Source organism: Mus caroli, chromosome 16 (genome assembly GCF_900094665.2).
Source record: "Mus caroli chromosome 16, CAROLI_EIJ_v1.1, whole genome shotgun sequence".
Lineage (NCBI taxonomy): Eukaryota > Metazoa > Chordata > Mammalia > Rodentia > Muridae > Mus > Mus caroli.
Window position 1 is genome coordinate 48,811,515 of NC_034585.1, and position 13,925 is coordinate 48,825,439.

A 13,925-nucleotide genomic window follows, 5' to 3' on the forward strand; every position below is an offset into this window, starting at 1 on the left:
CACAGATTGATAACAGTAACGTGCAGTAGGGTTAGATTGTGGGAAAGGATAGGAATTTCTATCAGGAATTCTAAATGATGCTGCTCAAGAAGACAAAGTATTAACAAACTGTTTACTGGTTGGCATGCCTCCTTGAGTTTGAACGAACATCTTTACCATGTTTCGTAGTTACATTTTCCGGTTAAGCTGCACTCGACTGGGACAATGGGCCATTGGCTATGTGACTGGGGACGGCAATATCCTACAAACCATACCTCATAACAAGCCCCTGTTTCAAGCCCTGATTGATGGTAGCAGGGAAGGCTTGTAAGTATGAGCAATTCTTTCAACTTGCAAATTTCATAACTAGAAACTGTCTGGGCATAGATCATACCATGGGCAAAGAGCAGGCTAGTAAGGCTAATGATCTCATAGTTTGCGGTCTACCTTAAGACGAAGCAGTAGTGGTGCCTTCAGTGTGTTACTCATGCCTAAGCTGCAATTTTATGACCATAATTATATAGAGCAGATACATCTGAGCATCAAAAAGCATTACTAAAACATAAAGGCACTCTTAAAATATGTGTATAAACTATTACTACTTCAGAGTACTTCGTTTCTGTTATTTTGTGTAAAGCTAATTTGAGGCTGTCTTTTGTGCTGAGTAGTAGATTTTTTTTTCTTCCTAAGTCAAAGAAAACTCTTTGCTCTGTCTGTTACTGTGTGAGAATATTCTGTCCTATAACTCCAATTTTCTCCTTGTCTAGCAGAATTTTCTAATATCGATTACTATACTGTTCGTAGACACTTCATTTAAAGAAGGTTTTTCTTTTGTCATCAACATTTTGCAGACTTTTTCATTAAAATAGTCATTACTGTGCACTTTTAAACTTTTATTAAGCTCTACAATATAAAAAATGTTCAACAGGAGTAACTGTGGGTTCTAGTCACTTTTATTGAACTATTTATACCAGCAATAACATTATGGTCATGTTTTACTAAAAATGATAATTAATGACAATAAATGACTTTCTGTATACTTATGAACGGAAATCCCTTATTGTAGCTTTAGCTCAAGTTTGATTCTTAGTAGAAAACCTTGATCTGCAAACCTGTCTGTGTGGCTTTATGGAAGTCAGTGCATTGTGGAATTGTCATACTTTCCAGTTTTTCTGACATGCATGTGCACATATTACAAGGTGCATATTTGGGCATTGTACATATGTGTGCCTATTGGCAGGAGTGGACAGAGTAGGAGAGAAAGACAGGGACGTTGGGAAAGGACACCGTGGGAGAGCTCCATTATTCAGGCCATAGCTATGGCCTACATCTGTTTTCTCTCTTGGAATTTTCAACATGTAATAAGTATGATGCAGTTTGATGCTTCCAAGAAAGTATATAACAATCTGCAAGTAGAGCTTGATTTAAACGGTTTTAGAATAGGCTATAACTCACTACTAAATTAACTTTTAACTTTATGAGGACTATATTACTGATTTTAATTGAAAATATTATATAGCAGATTAGTTTATATTATGCTTTTCCTATAATTGAAAAAAGAAGTGCAAGAATATGGTGTTGATTTATGGGAAAAGGACAAATGAAAACGTGAGTTTAAATATAGAGTACTCTGATTAGACTGAACACACTGAAGCCTCATATATTAAAATAATATGGTCTCTATTTAAATTCAGTTATCTTTATCCTGATGGGCGAAGCTATAACCCTGATTTAACCGGATTATGTGAACCTACACCTCACGATCATATAAAAGTTACACAGGTAAGGAGAATTTTTGGAAAGATAATTAATACATATCTATACCACCCCAGAAATAAATGTAAACTTCTACCTACATTGTGCTCAAAAGCATGCCCCAGTGTTTAACATGATAACATTAGGAATTCTGAGAATATGAATAAATTTTATGATTTCTTTGAGATACATTTTGTGTTGTTAGTGATAATGCTTGTAATCCAATATCTATATCTATATCTATCTATCTATCTATCTATCTATCTCTCTCTATATATATATATAGAGAGAGAGAGAGAGAGAGAGAGAGAGAAACACATTTTAAGTATGTTCATATGTTCATACATTGATAAGCAGTAAAGGTCAAAGGTGGTAGAAAGTTTTTTATTGGTTTTAGTGTCCACAGTCTTGATATGCTGCAGTGTGAGAGGGCACCAGTATTGTTCATGGAAGGCTTTTGACTGCCATTCCTATCGATGTGTAGCAGTTTTATAATGTACATTCGAATATGTATAAAGGGATACTAATGAGAGCACTCCTCTTTCTGAATCCACTTTGTAAAATGAAATTGGATGGGCATGATTTTAGAAGACAAACACCTTCCTGGCATACCTGAGCTCTTTAGTTTGAACCCCAGTGTTACAAAATAAAATAAATCAATGAAAGTGTACATAAATCTTCCAGAATATTGCGCTACCTAAAGTTTCACATAAAATAGTCTTACTCCTGAGAATGCAGCAAATTCCCTGCTCGTGACTTGAGCATGCTGTAATTGCAGACCGACTCAGGCAAATCTCATTGCTAGAGCAGGATGCACAACCAATCATAACTTGTCATGGATTATTTGGTAATAATTCTTTTCCACTTTCTTTCATTTCCTTGTCCTTATTTAGTTTACTATATATCTGGCAAATATCATAGTGGACGAGATTTTTAATGTAACCATGCATGCATTTATGTATGTGTGTATATGTATGCACAACTAGAATATTACAAAGTTTTAGTAATCAGCCATTACTCTTGAATTTGAGAGCAATACCTGAAACCTCATGGTGACCGAACGCTGTGCTCGAAGTTGTAGACTACAGTAAGTCAGGCAGCACGCACACATGAGGAACGAACGTTGCTTGTTCTTCATCCTCAGATTCCTAAAGATGCCTAAGAAATAAAATGTAACATCCAGACAACACTTACTCAATTTGACAGTGTAGAGAAAAAAGAAAAGAAAACAAGAAAAAAAGAAAAGACCAAGTCATTTATATTGCCATCTTAAAACTGTAGGTATTGCCTGTTGCTGTTAAAGCAAGTTCTTTCTTAAAGTAATAGCATAAAACATTAAGTAACCTAGAGTGTTAAGAAAGAAAAGCGTACATATAAATTGATGCCAAGAGCTCAGATGTTGTAAGAATTGATTTTTTAGACCAAATTGTGAATATCAATTTAAAATGTGTCCTTAAATGATAACAGAATTCTGACAAGTTCAAGTGTGGGATATTTATCGTAAGTCATTGTATTTTAGGGAATTCCATATGACTACTTCATGCTAGAAGACCATTAACCACTGGCCCTTCTTCCCTGTGTTCCAGGAACAGTATGAACTGTATTGTGAAATGGGCTCCACTTTTCAGCTCTGCAAGATCTGTGCAGAGAATGACAAAGATGTCAAGATTGAGCCTTGCGGGCATCTGATGTGCACTTCGTGCCTTACTGCGTGGCAGGTACTCTGTCCCGTTCACACTTCCCCTCTCAGCCTTCGACATCTTACTGACTCAGGAAGCAATACTCAGAACTGTTTTATCTAAAGTAGTAATTTACATTTAAAAAAAAAACTTACTATGTTGAATGCATAAAATTGATAGCTTTGCTACATTTTATATTTTGTTTCTTACGTGCATGTAACTTAAGTTCCTGTTGATTGTAAGAGGTTCTGCATCCGTCTTGCCGTTAGTGTCATGAAGACGCCAAGAGAGAATATTTACCAGGTGAGCGCTTCCAGCCAGCTCACGTCGTGCTCCTGGGAAGATTCTGAAGCTCAGTGGACCACAGCAGATGCATCTTATGCTGCTGCCGTCCATCACATTTCTCTTCTCCTGAGCCATGGGTCATGTCTCACACGTGTTTATGGTTGCTTTCATGAAACCAAAACAGGGGAATCAGAGAAACGTGACTTTGAAGCAGTTTCTACCCAAACAGGCAATTTCCAGTTTTGAAAAACTTAATCAAAGACTAACTTCCTTCCTGTCCCTGGGTAGTGTGTCACTAAATACAAAATGAGTCAGTGTTTTAGAATAAGGCCATGGAAAAGCTGTTTTTCCCACCAATGACTCTTTTTGTTGTGGTTTAACTATTGCAAAAGTTGGGGATTTAAAATGGTTATTTTGACACAATTCCAGTTTTAGCTAACTATTTTGATCACGCCATCTTGCAATTTGTTCTTTAACGGAGCCCTGTTAAAACTAGGAGTATGTTGCTGTAATTTGGCAATCAAAACACTTAATTTTTAAACCTCAGTCCTCTCGTTCTTTGGCCACCATTTTCTAACCCTGAACTTCCGATGTAAGGGGAAATGAGCAGTAGGGGAGCGAGGAGTATGAAAAGAGCTGTGTCAAAGGTCATGGTACCTGTGCAACTTGTGGATTGGTGAAAAGATGTAATAACTTTCACAATTTCAATCCCTATCTGAAGAGAGTTTAAAAGGGGGTGTTGAGGAGACAGTGAAGTCTAGCTGATGGGATACTTCTAGCTGATTCACATACTTCTCTGTGAGCTCACAGGCATCGTTATCACCCCAGTCAACCTGCTCAGCATCTCCAGGGCTGTCCTCTCCGACATGCTTTTAGTATGTATGTTTCCTTAAGTTTCCTTGCAATCTATTCATTTTGAAGATGAATCTGCACCTTCGAGGGAGGAAGAAAGGGACTCTGTGTGACATCAGGAAGAGTTGTTCTCAGCCAATGGGTACCCACCTTGCTGGGTCTGTTAACAGCCATCATTCTGTAAACTTAGCGAGGGGCTTCTTGAAACTGACTTGCGATAAATTTTGATTTGCTGCCAAAAGTCAGATTCTTCTGCACCTTAGGACATTTCAGGTGAACTGGTACAAAGTGCAGTTGACCTTTCACCTCCCCTGGTATTTAGGTCTGCTTCACCTGACACACATGCAGGATGCGAGGATGAGTGCTGAACTGAGAAGAAGGCAAGTTGTATCCCTTTGGTCTAGTAATACAGTTCTTATGCATTCCTGAGACGGGGGAAGAAAGCTTCTTTTTTGTTTTTGTTTGTTTGTTTGTTTTTATTTTTTTTTGAAAGGGATGCATACATTTAGGATAGTGCACACCGGGGGGCCTCAAATCTGCAATACGGCCATGTTATGCATTCTGGGAACTGACATGTTTGATCTAGTGCTGTGCTTACTATTGGGAAGGTAGATGGTTTAACATTAACTATTTGCTTGACTGGAATGAAAGCTATCGTTTAATGCACTCTACAAATGTAACTTACCTTGTAGCCTAAGGTGGGTCTTAAAACTGTATGCTACAGTGTAAAACTAGAAAAAGTGTGTGAATTCTGTATACTTTTTGAAGGGCTGCTTATCAATTTTTTCAGCTTTTTGTAAAGCTTTGTTTCAGTCTGCTGCACAAAAGGGCATGGGACATGGGATTTGTTCCAGCTTCTTCCTCCTGTGTTGTTGATGCTCTGCCCCTCACGTTACCACAGCTTTGCCTATAGTTCCTCTTTCAAGCTGATAATCAGTTCCCGGATGCCTTGCATACATTTTCATATTGATGTTAGAGACCTTACATGTAGATATGTCCAGTAGTGTTCATAAATTATTAGCCCTTACTGTTTCCCCTTTTAATGCTTAACTCCTCAGTTTCACTGTTTGAAATTGGGGAAGTGTGTACACGATCAAGCACTGGAAACAGGAAGAAATCAGTAGACGTTATTTGAAAAAGTACTAGTAAATTAATAACTTCTTAAGAAAAATTTTAAAAGGTAACTATTTCAAATGTGTCCATGAAATCGAAATAAGTGTCCCGTTAAATTACACTTGCACCACTAGTGAGTACTGTTATCCTAAACAGATGGTCAGCTTTTGCATATAGACAAAGAAAACTTGGCAACATGTTGATATCTCCTCACAAAAATAGTATTTTAATAAACGTTTTGGTTCAGTTTGTACAACTGCATAAGCTTCTTCCTGGTTATATTGTAAACATGCCAATGTCTACCCATTTGCAGTCTAGAGTATGGATTTCTGATACAGGGATCGCTTTGCCTGTTCATGTCCGTGCATGTAGGTGGTTACCCAATGCTGATTTTCAGGTCAGATGCTATGAAGGAAAGTGGAGGGGGTGGGGCATGAGATTCTTCTAACTGGACAGTACTGTAATCATCGATGGAAAACCTCATGGAGTGCTTGTTCTAGACTGTTAGTTCTTCATGAGAAGGCATTACCTTTCAGAGACCTTGGTGTCCTTTCTCCCTGAAAATGTGCCTGGAAACTTGTAGCCACAGATCCATGTGTTCTGTGCTGTAGACATTGTACCCTGTTATTTACCTCTGCTACTAGCTTAACCTCTGGCACAGATGGCCACAAGACCTGGCAGTAAGTGGAAACTTACTGTGTTCTCTCAAGAAATATTTGCAGTGATGTCTGATGCACATTTTCCTCATTTTTAAATAACTTGTCATTTGGACATGGCTTGAAATTCCTAAAGTGACAGTCTGGAATCATTGCATCTCAGCGGGATATCACTAGTGAAAATTCGATAATCAGTAAAGGTGTCTACTATGAGGTAAGGGGCATTCCTACATCCACATACAGATACCACTCAATATGCCCTGCTGACTAGGTTATCAGTGTGCAAAGCCTTCCAATTAGTGCATGAGCAGCAATATTGTGTGATCCTTTAGACAGGCTATTAAAAAATGTTTCCTTTATTAAGAACAAGTGTTACAAATTTAATTCAATTAAAACATAGTGAAAAAACGTTCAGTAACAACCCCCTGTTGGGAGTCTCAGTTTGAGGCTCACTGGATTTAACTGATGGTGTGTGCGTGAGCAGAGCACAGCTATAGAACATTTCTTTCCTTCTGTAATATATCGTCAAACCTTGAATCTAAAGTTACAGATTTACTGGAAGATTTCTGAGTGTTGGAGTTCTGGGCTGAAAGAAAGGCAGGTTGTAACAGATGTCTCTGTCTTTTTACTTTGCCTGTGTTCCAAAATGATACAGTACAGGGTCATTTTTTTTTCCTTTTTTCTTTAAAGCTATTAGTTTTACTTCATGAGATTTTCCACTGTTACAGCCTTATAAAAAGTTAAGCTTTTAAGGTAAATCATGCACAGCACAAATCCATCGTTGAACAACACCCTTTGATAGGAACACCCTGGGCACATCAGCATTTGCTCCCGAGAAGTCAAGCCTGTTGCTTTGACTGTTGTTTTAAGGAGGATCTCGGGAGCAGCTCGTGTCTCTATAGCAATCTCTGAGCAAAAAGGAAGTTCAGAGGTAGTTTCTACTTTAAACTCACTGCTAGACGTTTTATAGATGGGATGACGACCAGTAATTACCTGACACGAGTATCCGCTTCTCCTGCAGGTTTCATTAGGGACATGAAACCGTTTCCTCTAACTTTACAGTTCTTTGGTTAGGTGTGCTGATATGAAAATGATTTTAGGGAAACGCATGCCTCCCAAGAAGTTAGGATGTATGTGTCAGCATCCAACAGGGAACATTGAACCTGGACTACAAATTATAATGTGTTCAAGAAAGTGCATTTTTAGCAAGTTGTTCTTCACTAAAATTGTCTTTCATTTGATGCCCTGTTTTAGTTTAACTTCAATTCATTGGGGACGTAAATTTGATGTAATTAACAGCAAACCTCAGAAAGGCACAGTAGTGGTTGCTGTTACAGTGTGTCAGTGGGTGCTCCTTAATTGCTGTCATAATGGCCTATTAGTCATGCCTCCAGAGAGGTGTCAGATTTTTTTTTTCATTTTCTGAAACATCTGTGTTATTTGATAAATTGAATAACCACGGAAGAGTTTGCCCAGAATACCAAGTAATTTAAATAATATGCTTTCTGGAGCATTTGAAGCTGAGTTTCTCTGGGTGCGGCTTCTCTGTTTCACTCTTGATCAGTAAAGCTCGCGGGCACCCCTCTCACTTTCACCTGTCAGTAAGAGGCTGAGAAAACATTTCCATGTATAGTCCCGAGTGCATCTTCTCCTTTTGTGCACCGTCTGTAAAACACTGCAGTAACCCAGCAGCAGCACTGCATGCAGGGTAAGGTAAGGAACTGTGTCTCTCTTTTGACAAAACAAAAACAAACAAGCAGTTCTGCTGAACCACGTCTGCACTTTAGATGACACAGACAGCAAACTGAGTTTAACTGTCTCACATAGAAAGGGCGATCACTGTCAATGCTAGGCAGCTATACTTTGAATTCTGCCAACAACCCTAGTTTTATTAAATGAAAACTTAACTTCTATGGCTTTTCCCCTAGACTTTTCTTCAGACACATTTGCAGGAGACTTTTCTGTGTCCAAAATGTTGTAAGAAAACAGTGAGTACATTCAAATCTGAGTGTTGCATTAATACGATATGATCAAATAGAGCATTGTGGAGAGGCAAAAAGACTGCTTATGTCTCAGTGAGAAACAGATATGATTCTGACTTACTTTAAAAGCAACATTCACATGTCTACCCTTCTTGAAACTTTTTAACAAAAACTAAAACAATATTTGCCTTTAAGACCATTTCAAACGTACATTTCTCTCTTTGACTTCTACTGTGTCTTTTCTGGGTTCGTGTGATAGAATAGACTGGAGCTTCTTTTTCTCTGGAGCGGGACTGAAGGAGTTGGGAGTTTTCCTGAGCTAGAGCAATGGAGCAGGCATGAGGAGTACCCAGGTCTGAGAGGAGGGGCGGAACAAGGTTGAGGATATAAATCAGAGAAGCCTTTGAAGAGGCTGGCCTCTCCCTACGCCTTGCTGAGGCAGGGACCCTCTTCTTTGTGCCCAGTCTAGCAGGCCTCAGATTCCTGGCCAGTCTCCTGTCTCCACGTCCCATTTTGTCCACAGGAGTGGTGGGATTACAGACAGGTTCCAGTCTGCGGACTTGAAGGAAAGGGCCTGTACCTGTAGAACCATCTCACCCACTGCAGCAAAAATAAAATCCTGGAGAACAAACACTAGAGCCTAAGTCTGCTAACTTAGTAGACGGATTCTCACAGGGTCACAGTGTATTTGAGAACTGAAATGGACAATTTGGGAACAGTATTAGTTGACACCAACACTCTACTGTGGGCTGTTCTTTTTGAAGATTTATTTTTATTTTATGTGTATGAATGTTGTGCCTGTGTGTTATCTGTGTGTCACAGCTGTATCTGTGGAAGCCAGAGAATGACATTGGGTCCCATAGAACTAGAGTTACAGGCAAATGTGAACCACCATGTGGGTGCTAAGAACTGAACCCTGGTTTTCTGCGAGAGCAATAAATGTTCTTAACCTCAGAGCCATCTCTGCTGCCTCATGGGTCGTTTAAAAGTTGGTAGTGTTAAGTCAAATGTCTGCTGACCCTAAGCATAGCGCAATGGGAAGGGTACTGTAGATCCGTGGCTGTCAACCTTCCTAATGCTGTGACCCTTGACTCGTGTTGTGATGACCCCCAACCTTAAAATTACTTCTTTGCTACTTCATAACTGTCATTTTGCTACTGTTATGAAAGCCAACACGGACTTCTGGCTTTCATCTACCCAGCTCTGGGAACACACACAGATACAGCACACTCTATAAAGAAAGCAAGTTGCTGTTAGTCACAGTGCTTCACTAATAATTCTGAAAGCAAATAAATTACATGTGTAATGCTTATCTTAAGACGTTTAAGAGACAATGAGTCATTGTGTGTGTGTGTGTGTGTGTGTGTGTGTGTGTGTGTGTGNGNGAGAGAGAGAGAGAGAGAGAAACAAGCGAGCAATGTGGTGATTCTGGTAATAGTTTCAACTTGCAATGTTCACTTGCACGCTTAAAGACTGTTTATAGTAAAGCAGATTTGTTTTCTTCGTTATTTTTTTTCTGTATTTTCTGTCATTGGATTGTTATGGCCTAAAGTTATGTTTATGTATATTAATTCATGGTGTTAATGGATGGTATATAAATCTAAATTACTATATCTTGGATATATTATGTAGGTAATATTTAGGTAACTAGTTTTCACTAGTAACTTCTCTCACCTTAAATTTTGAAGTATCTCTACATTAGGGAAGTGAAAGCTACTGAGTCAATTAGAATAGAAGGAATCTTAAATACTTCCTCCTGACATTCACAAGTTGTGAACATCTTCAGGACTAAGTACAAAATTATTTATTGTTCTTTCTTCTCCGGTAACATATGTTCTTCGATCTTGACCTAAGTATATGTTGACAGGAACATTATTTTAATTATCGACGCACCATCCTGATGGGTTATGTGTCTATTCTAGACATTCTTCATCTGTATTCAATCAACCATATGACAGAAACTAGGGCAGAGGAACCAAAGCCGCATTTGAAAATTTATGGCTATGCCTCATTTGCATATGACAGTAGTTAAATGAAAGCCAAAGAGTGATGGGTGAAGTCATACCAGAGGATACACTGCAGTCAGTGTGAGCCACTTGTCAATCGATATGGGTAGTCAGTGTAGCTGTTGACATTTAACATCCCCGAAATGTACATATGTTAAATCTAAGAAAAAGGGTCACATTAACAGCCAGGTAAACATATTGGAGAAAGACCTTAAGTCCTGGTTTAGACCAACCATGCCCAGGCTTTCTTGTGTTGTCTGGATGCTGTTGCCTATCACCTCCTCCTCTCTCCACGGGAAAGTCAGTCAATCTTAGGAGGAAAGAGGTAGCGTAGATTCAAACAGTCCTTGGCCAACGCTGCAGGATGATAGACCTGGAAGTGAGAGCATGATAAAACGTATTACAGCCTCTAGTCACTGTACTAGCAAATGTACAGCTTTATGATTGACTGGGAATACGTTATTTTAGTTGCGATAGTTGCACTCAGATCGTTATGTGCCTTGCGGTTAGGCATCCATACTAAAATATGTGTATATGAATTATACAGTGTACTTCAAAATAATAGACAGCTGAAAGACATGAAGGCATAGAGGAAACAGACTAGGCATGGACTGATCATTGTTCAGGGTGGGCATTGAATACATACATGTATTCAGTATACTCTATATGTTAATTTGCTACAACACTGTTTAAAGTGTATTGGGAATGAAATGTCCACATAGGGCCCAGAATTCTACTTTCCATTCATTTGTCACACATTCTTGTTACAGAGAACATGAGTTCCTTTTTCAGCATACACATGAAGAGCTACCTTTTTTGAATGACCCGATATAATGTAGATCTATACAGAAACACTGATACATACACACAGTACAAAATTTAATCATTACAGTAGCGAGGTTTCATCCAGGTGATAATGTGTATTGAATGGTCCTGTAAGTTTAAGGTTCTTTTGGTAAAATTGAACTAGGAAGGTTTAGATTTTTTAAAAGTTTCTTAGTGTTAAAAGATCAAAGTAAGGAGATTACCCAAAATGGAAGAATTCAATCTTGTTTCTTTTAATCTTATGTGAAATTATGAATCAAAATACTTTTATGGCCATCAGCTCTGAACATGACTGCTATGTTTTCTTTCTCTCTCTCTCTTATTCTCTCCCTCCCTCTCTCTTCAAAATCATATGTATACATATGTATACACATGTAAATATATAATTGTACAATTTTGAGTCTTAAAAATATGTAAAGACATATGAATAATGTTGTTTCTTTTACCAAAGCTATTCAAAGATAATTTTTCTTTTTGGTAATATACATTGTAAAGAAGGTATTTAGTCTGTTGATCCGAGAGAAGTTAAAGGAAACAATAGACCAATAGTATCTGCTTCCAAGTAGACATCTGGGATCTGTCCAGAGATGTCCAGAGAACTTTTTACAATACCTCTGAAGTCACACTGTTAAAGGCAGGTGACTCAGCTCCCACAGGCCAAGTGGCTATAGTACAGTGGTCCTGAGTTAAGTACAGGATAGCTTTTGTGTGTTTGTCTGCAAAAATCATGATAATTTTCCAGCTTTTTTTAAAAAAAAATTAAATTTTTAACTTTTTACAATGCAGTACTAATCTTAGTGTACAATATCAAAATGTCAGGGTAGTGACTGTCTTTTAACTCCTCTGTCTATAAGGCAGGGTGAGAGGGCATCTCATTTTGTCTGCTCCCTACTGGGAATTTTCAATGCTGTTAGAGCTTAGAGATATGAATTTGGAAGGCTGAACCAAACCTAATGATCACCAATAAATACGTTTCTCGACCCAAAGTATTTTACCAAATCTTTTGTAGCCTCTGCTTTGAAATCTAGATTGGGAGATACTTCATGTCTTACAGTGGTAGATTCCACACGAACAAGTCAAGACTACAGGCTCTGCAGTAGTCAGCTTCCCACTGTTGAGTCAGAACTGAGATAAGTCAACTTAACGAATGAAATCTTGGTTCATGACTCATGAGGTTTCAGGCTATGCTTGGTGGGGTTCCTTGCTTTGGGCTGGTGATAAAGCATGTGATGGAGCCAAGATGCTCACCTCCTGTCACCTAGAAATTGGAGAGAAAGATTGGAAAGGGGGCAGTGTGCTGATAACACCTTCACTGCCACACTCCAGTATAGCTCACTGCATTCCAGTAAGCCTTGTGTCATGAAGGTGATAAGGAAGAGTGGTAACTGAGCCTTTTAGAGGATGTGTAAGATGTAGACCATAATGCTTTTAGCCTAGATGGTTACTTCTCAATATTATTTTATTTTCCATACTCATTCCTTTATTAACCAAGATTTGACAAATCCTAGAGGATGTAAGCAGAAATATTTACACACAGTTGGTAAGCACAAGAACTTTTCCAAAGTAGACTTCAAATAGGTTGCTTTGATTACTATTAATTATTGCTCTAGTCATTTTTAATTTTGCCAGGATGTTCTTTTTATGGAATGTTTAATTAGCATTGTTGTTTTGAAGAGGGACATAATTCATTTTTCAGTATTTGAGGACTGTAAATCCTTGCTCATTAGAATTACAAATTGATACTTGTGAAAATTAAGTTAAGCTTCTTTACCTGTCCAAGCTTTATTTTTTTGCATTTGCTCATAAAATATTTTGTTGATTTACCACCTTTGTGCTCAACTGCTTCTTCAAGATATACCCATCATTGATCCACAGACTTTTGAAGCATTTTATAAACGTCCAACCTTCAGACTTCTCTAGATTGGTTTGAGCCAGTCAGTTTGTTGTCTTTGTTTCAGGAGTCTGATGGCCAAGGCTGCCCCTTCTGTCGCTGTGAGATAAAAGGAACTGAGCCCATCATTGTGGATCCCTTCGACCCCAGAGATGAAGGCTCCAGGTGCTGCAGCATCATTGACCCTTTCAGCATCCCCATGCTTGACTTAGATGATGACGATGATCGAGAGGAGTCTTTGATGATGAACAGGCTGGCGAGTGTTCGAAAGGTAAACGTGAGTGCATGAGTGCAGCTTGTGTGCTACAATTAATACTATTTAATTAGTAGTACCAATCAATTAGTCTCTATGTGTGTGCTTGGCTGAGAAAGCATTGTTGATTTAAAACTAAGGTTCAAATATAAGCAGTATTCCCTTTTTCAAAAATAGTGTAGCCCTCATTCCCCATCACGGAAATTTCTCTTTGCAGCTGATAAAGACAACTGCCCCACCTCTGCCCCAAAATCCCAAAATGAAGCAAAGTGTTAGAGTTGTACAGCCCAGTCCCAGTCAATACATCCACAGAACACCCCTGCATCTAAAGTTTAGGGAAGACTGCAAAGTGGGAAAAATATTGGAAGAACCAAAGGACTATGGATTTTCTTTCATTCTAACAATCTCAGAAGGAGGGAGTCTCGCCAGCGTGACTGTGTAACATGAGCAGAACAAGGACAACAATAAATGAAAGTGGATGGGGGAAGATCATGAGGCCTCAACCCTACACACAACCACAGACAACTAAGGAATACAGAGTGGAGAAATAGTCTTTCCCAGAGAAAAGTCCACCAATAGTTTATCCAATAATCAACAGTCAGCCCTGAAAACATATATACAAGTAATATTATACAGACTGAGTAGGTTA

At 38.6% G+C, this 13,925-nt stretch overlaps 1 protein-coding gene across 5 annotated transcripts in view; it reads left to right on the forward strand.

Annotated features, from left to right (window-relative positions):
• Positions 1-13,925, forward strand: part of Cblb (Cbl proto-oncogene B) — a 173,928-nt gene that overhangs the window by 107,086 nt on the left and 52,917 nt on the right. For all 5 annotated transcript variants that reach the window (XM_021184356.1, XM_021184357.2, XM_029470507.1 and 2 more), the window contains 4 exons: positions 169-306; positions 1,674-1,761; positions 3,321-3,452; positions 13,091-13,294. In XM_021184356.1, coding sequence (XP_021040015.1) covers positions 169-306; positions 1,674-1,761; positions 3,321-3,452; positions 13,091-13,294 — 562 coding nt within the window. The remainder of the gene's footprint in view (positions 1-168; positions 307-1,673; positions 1,762-3,320; positions 3,453-13,090; positions 13,295-13,925) is intronic.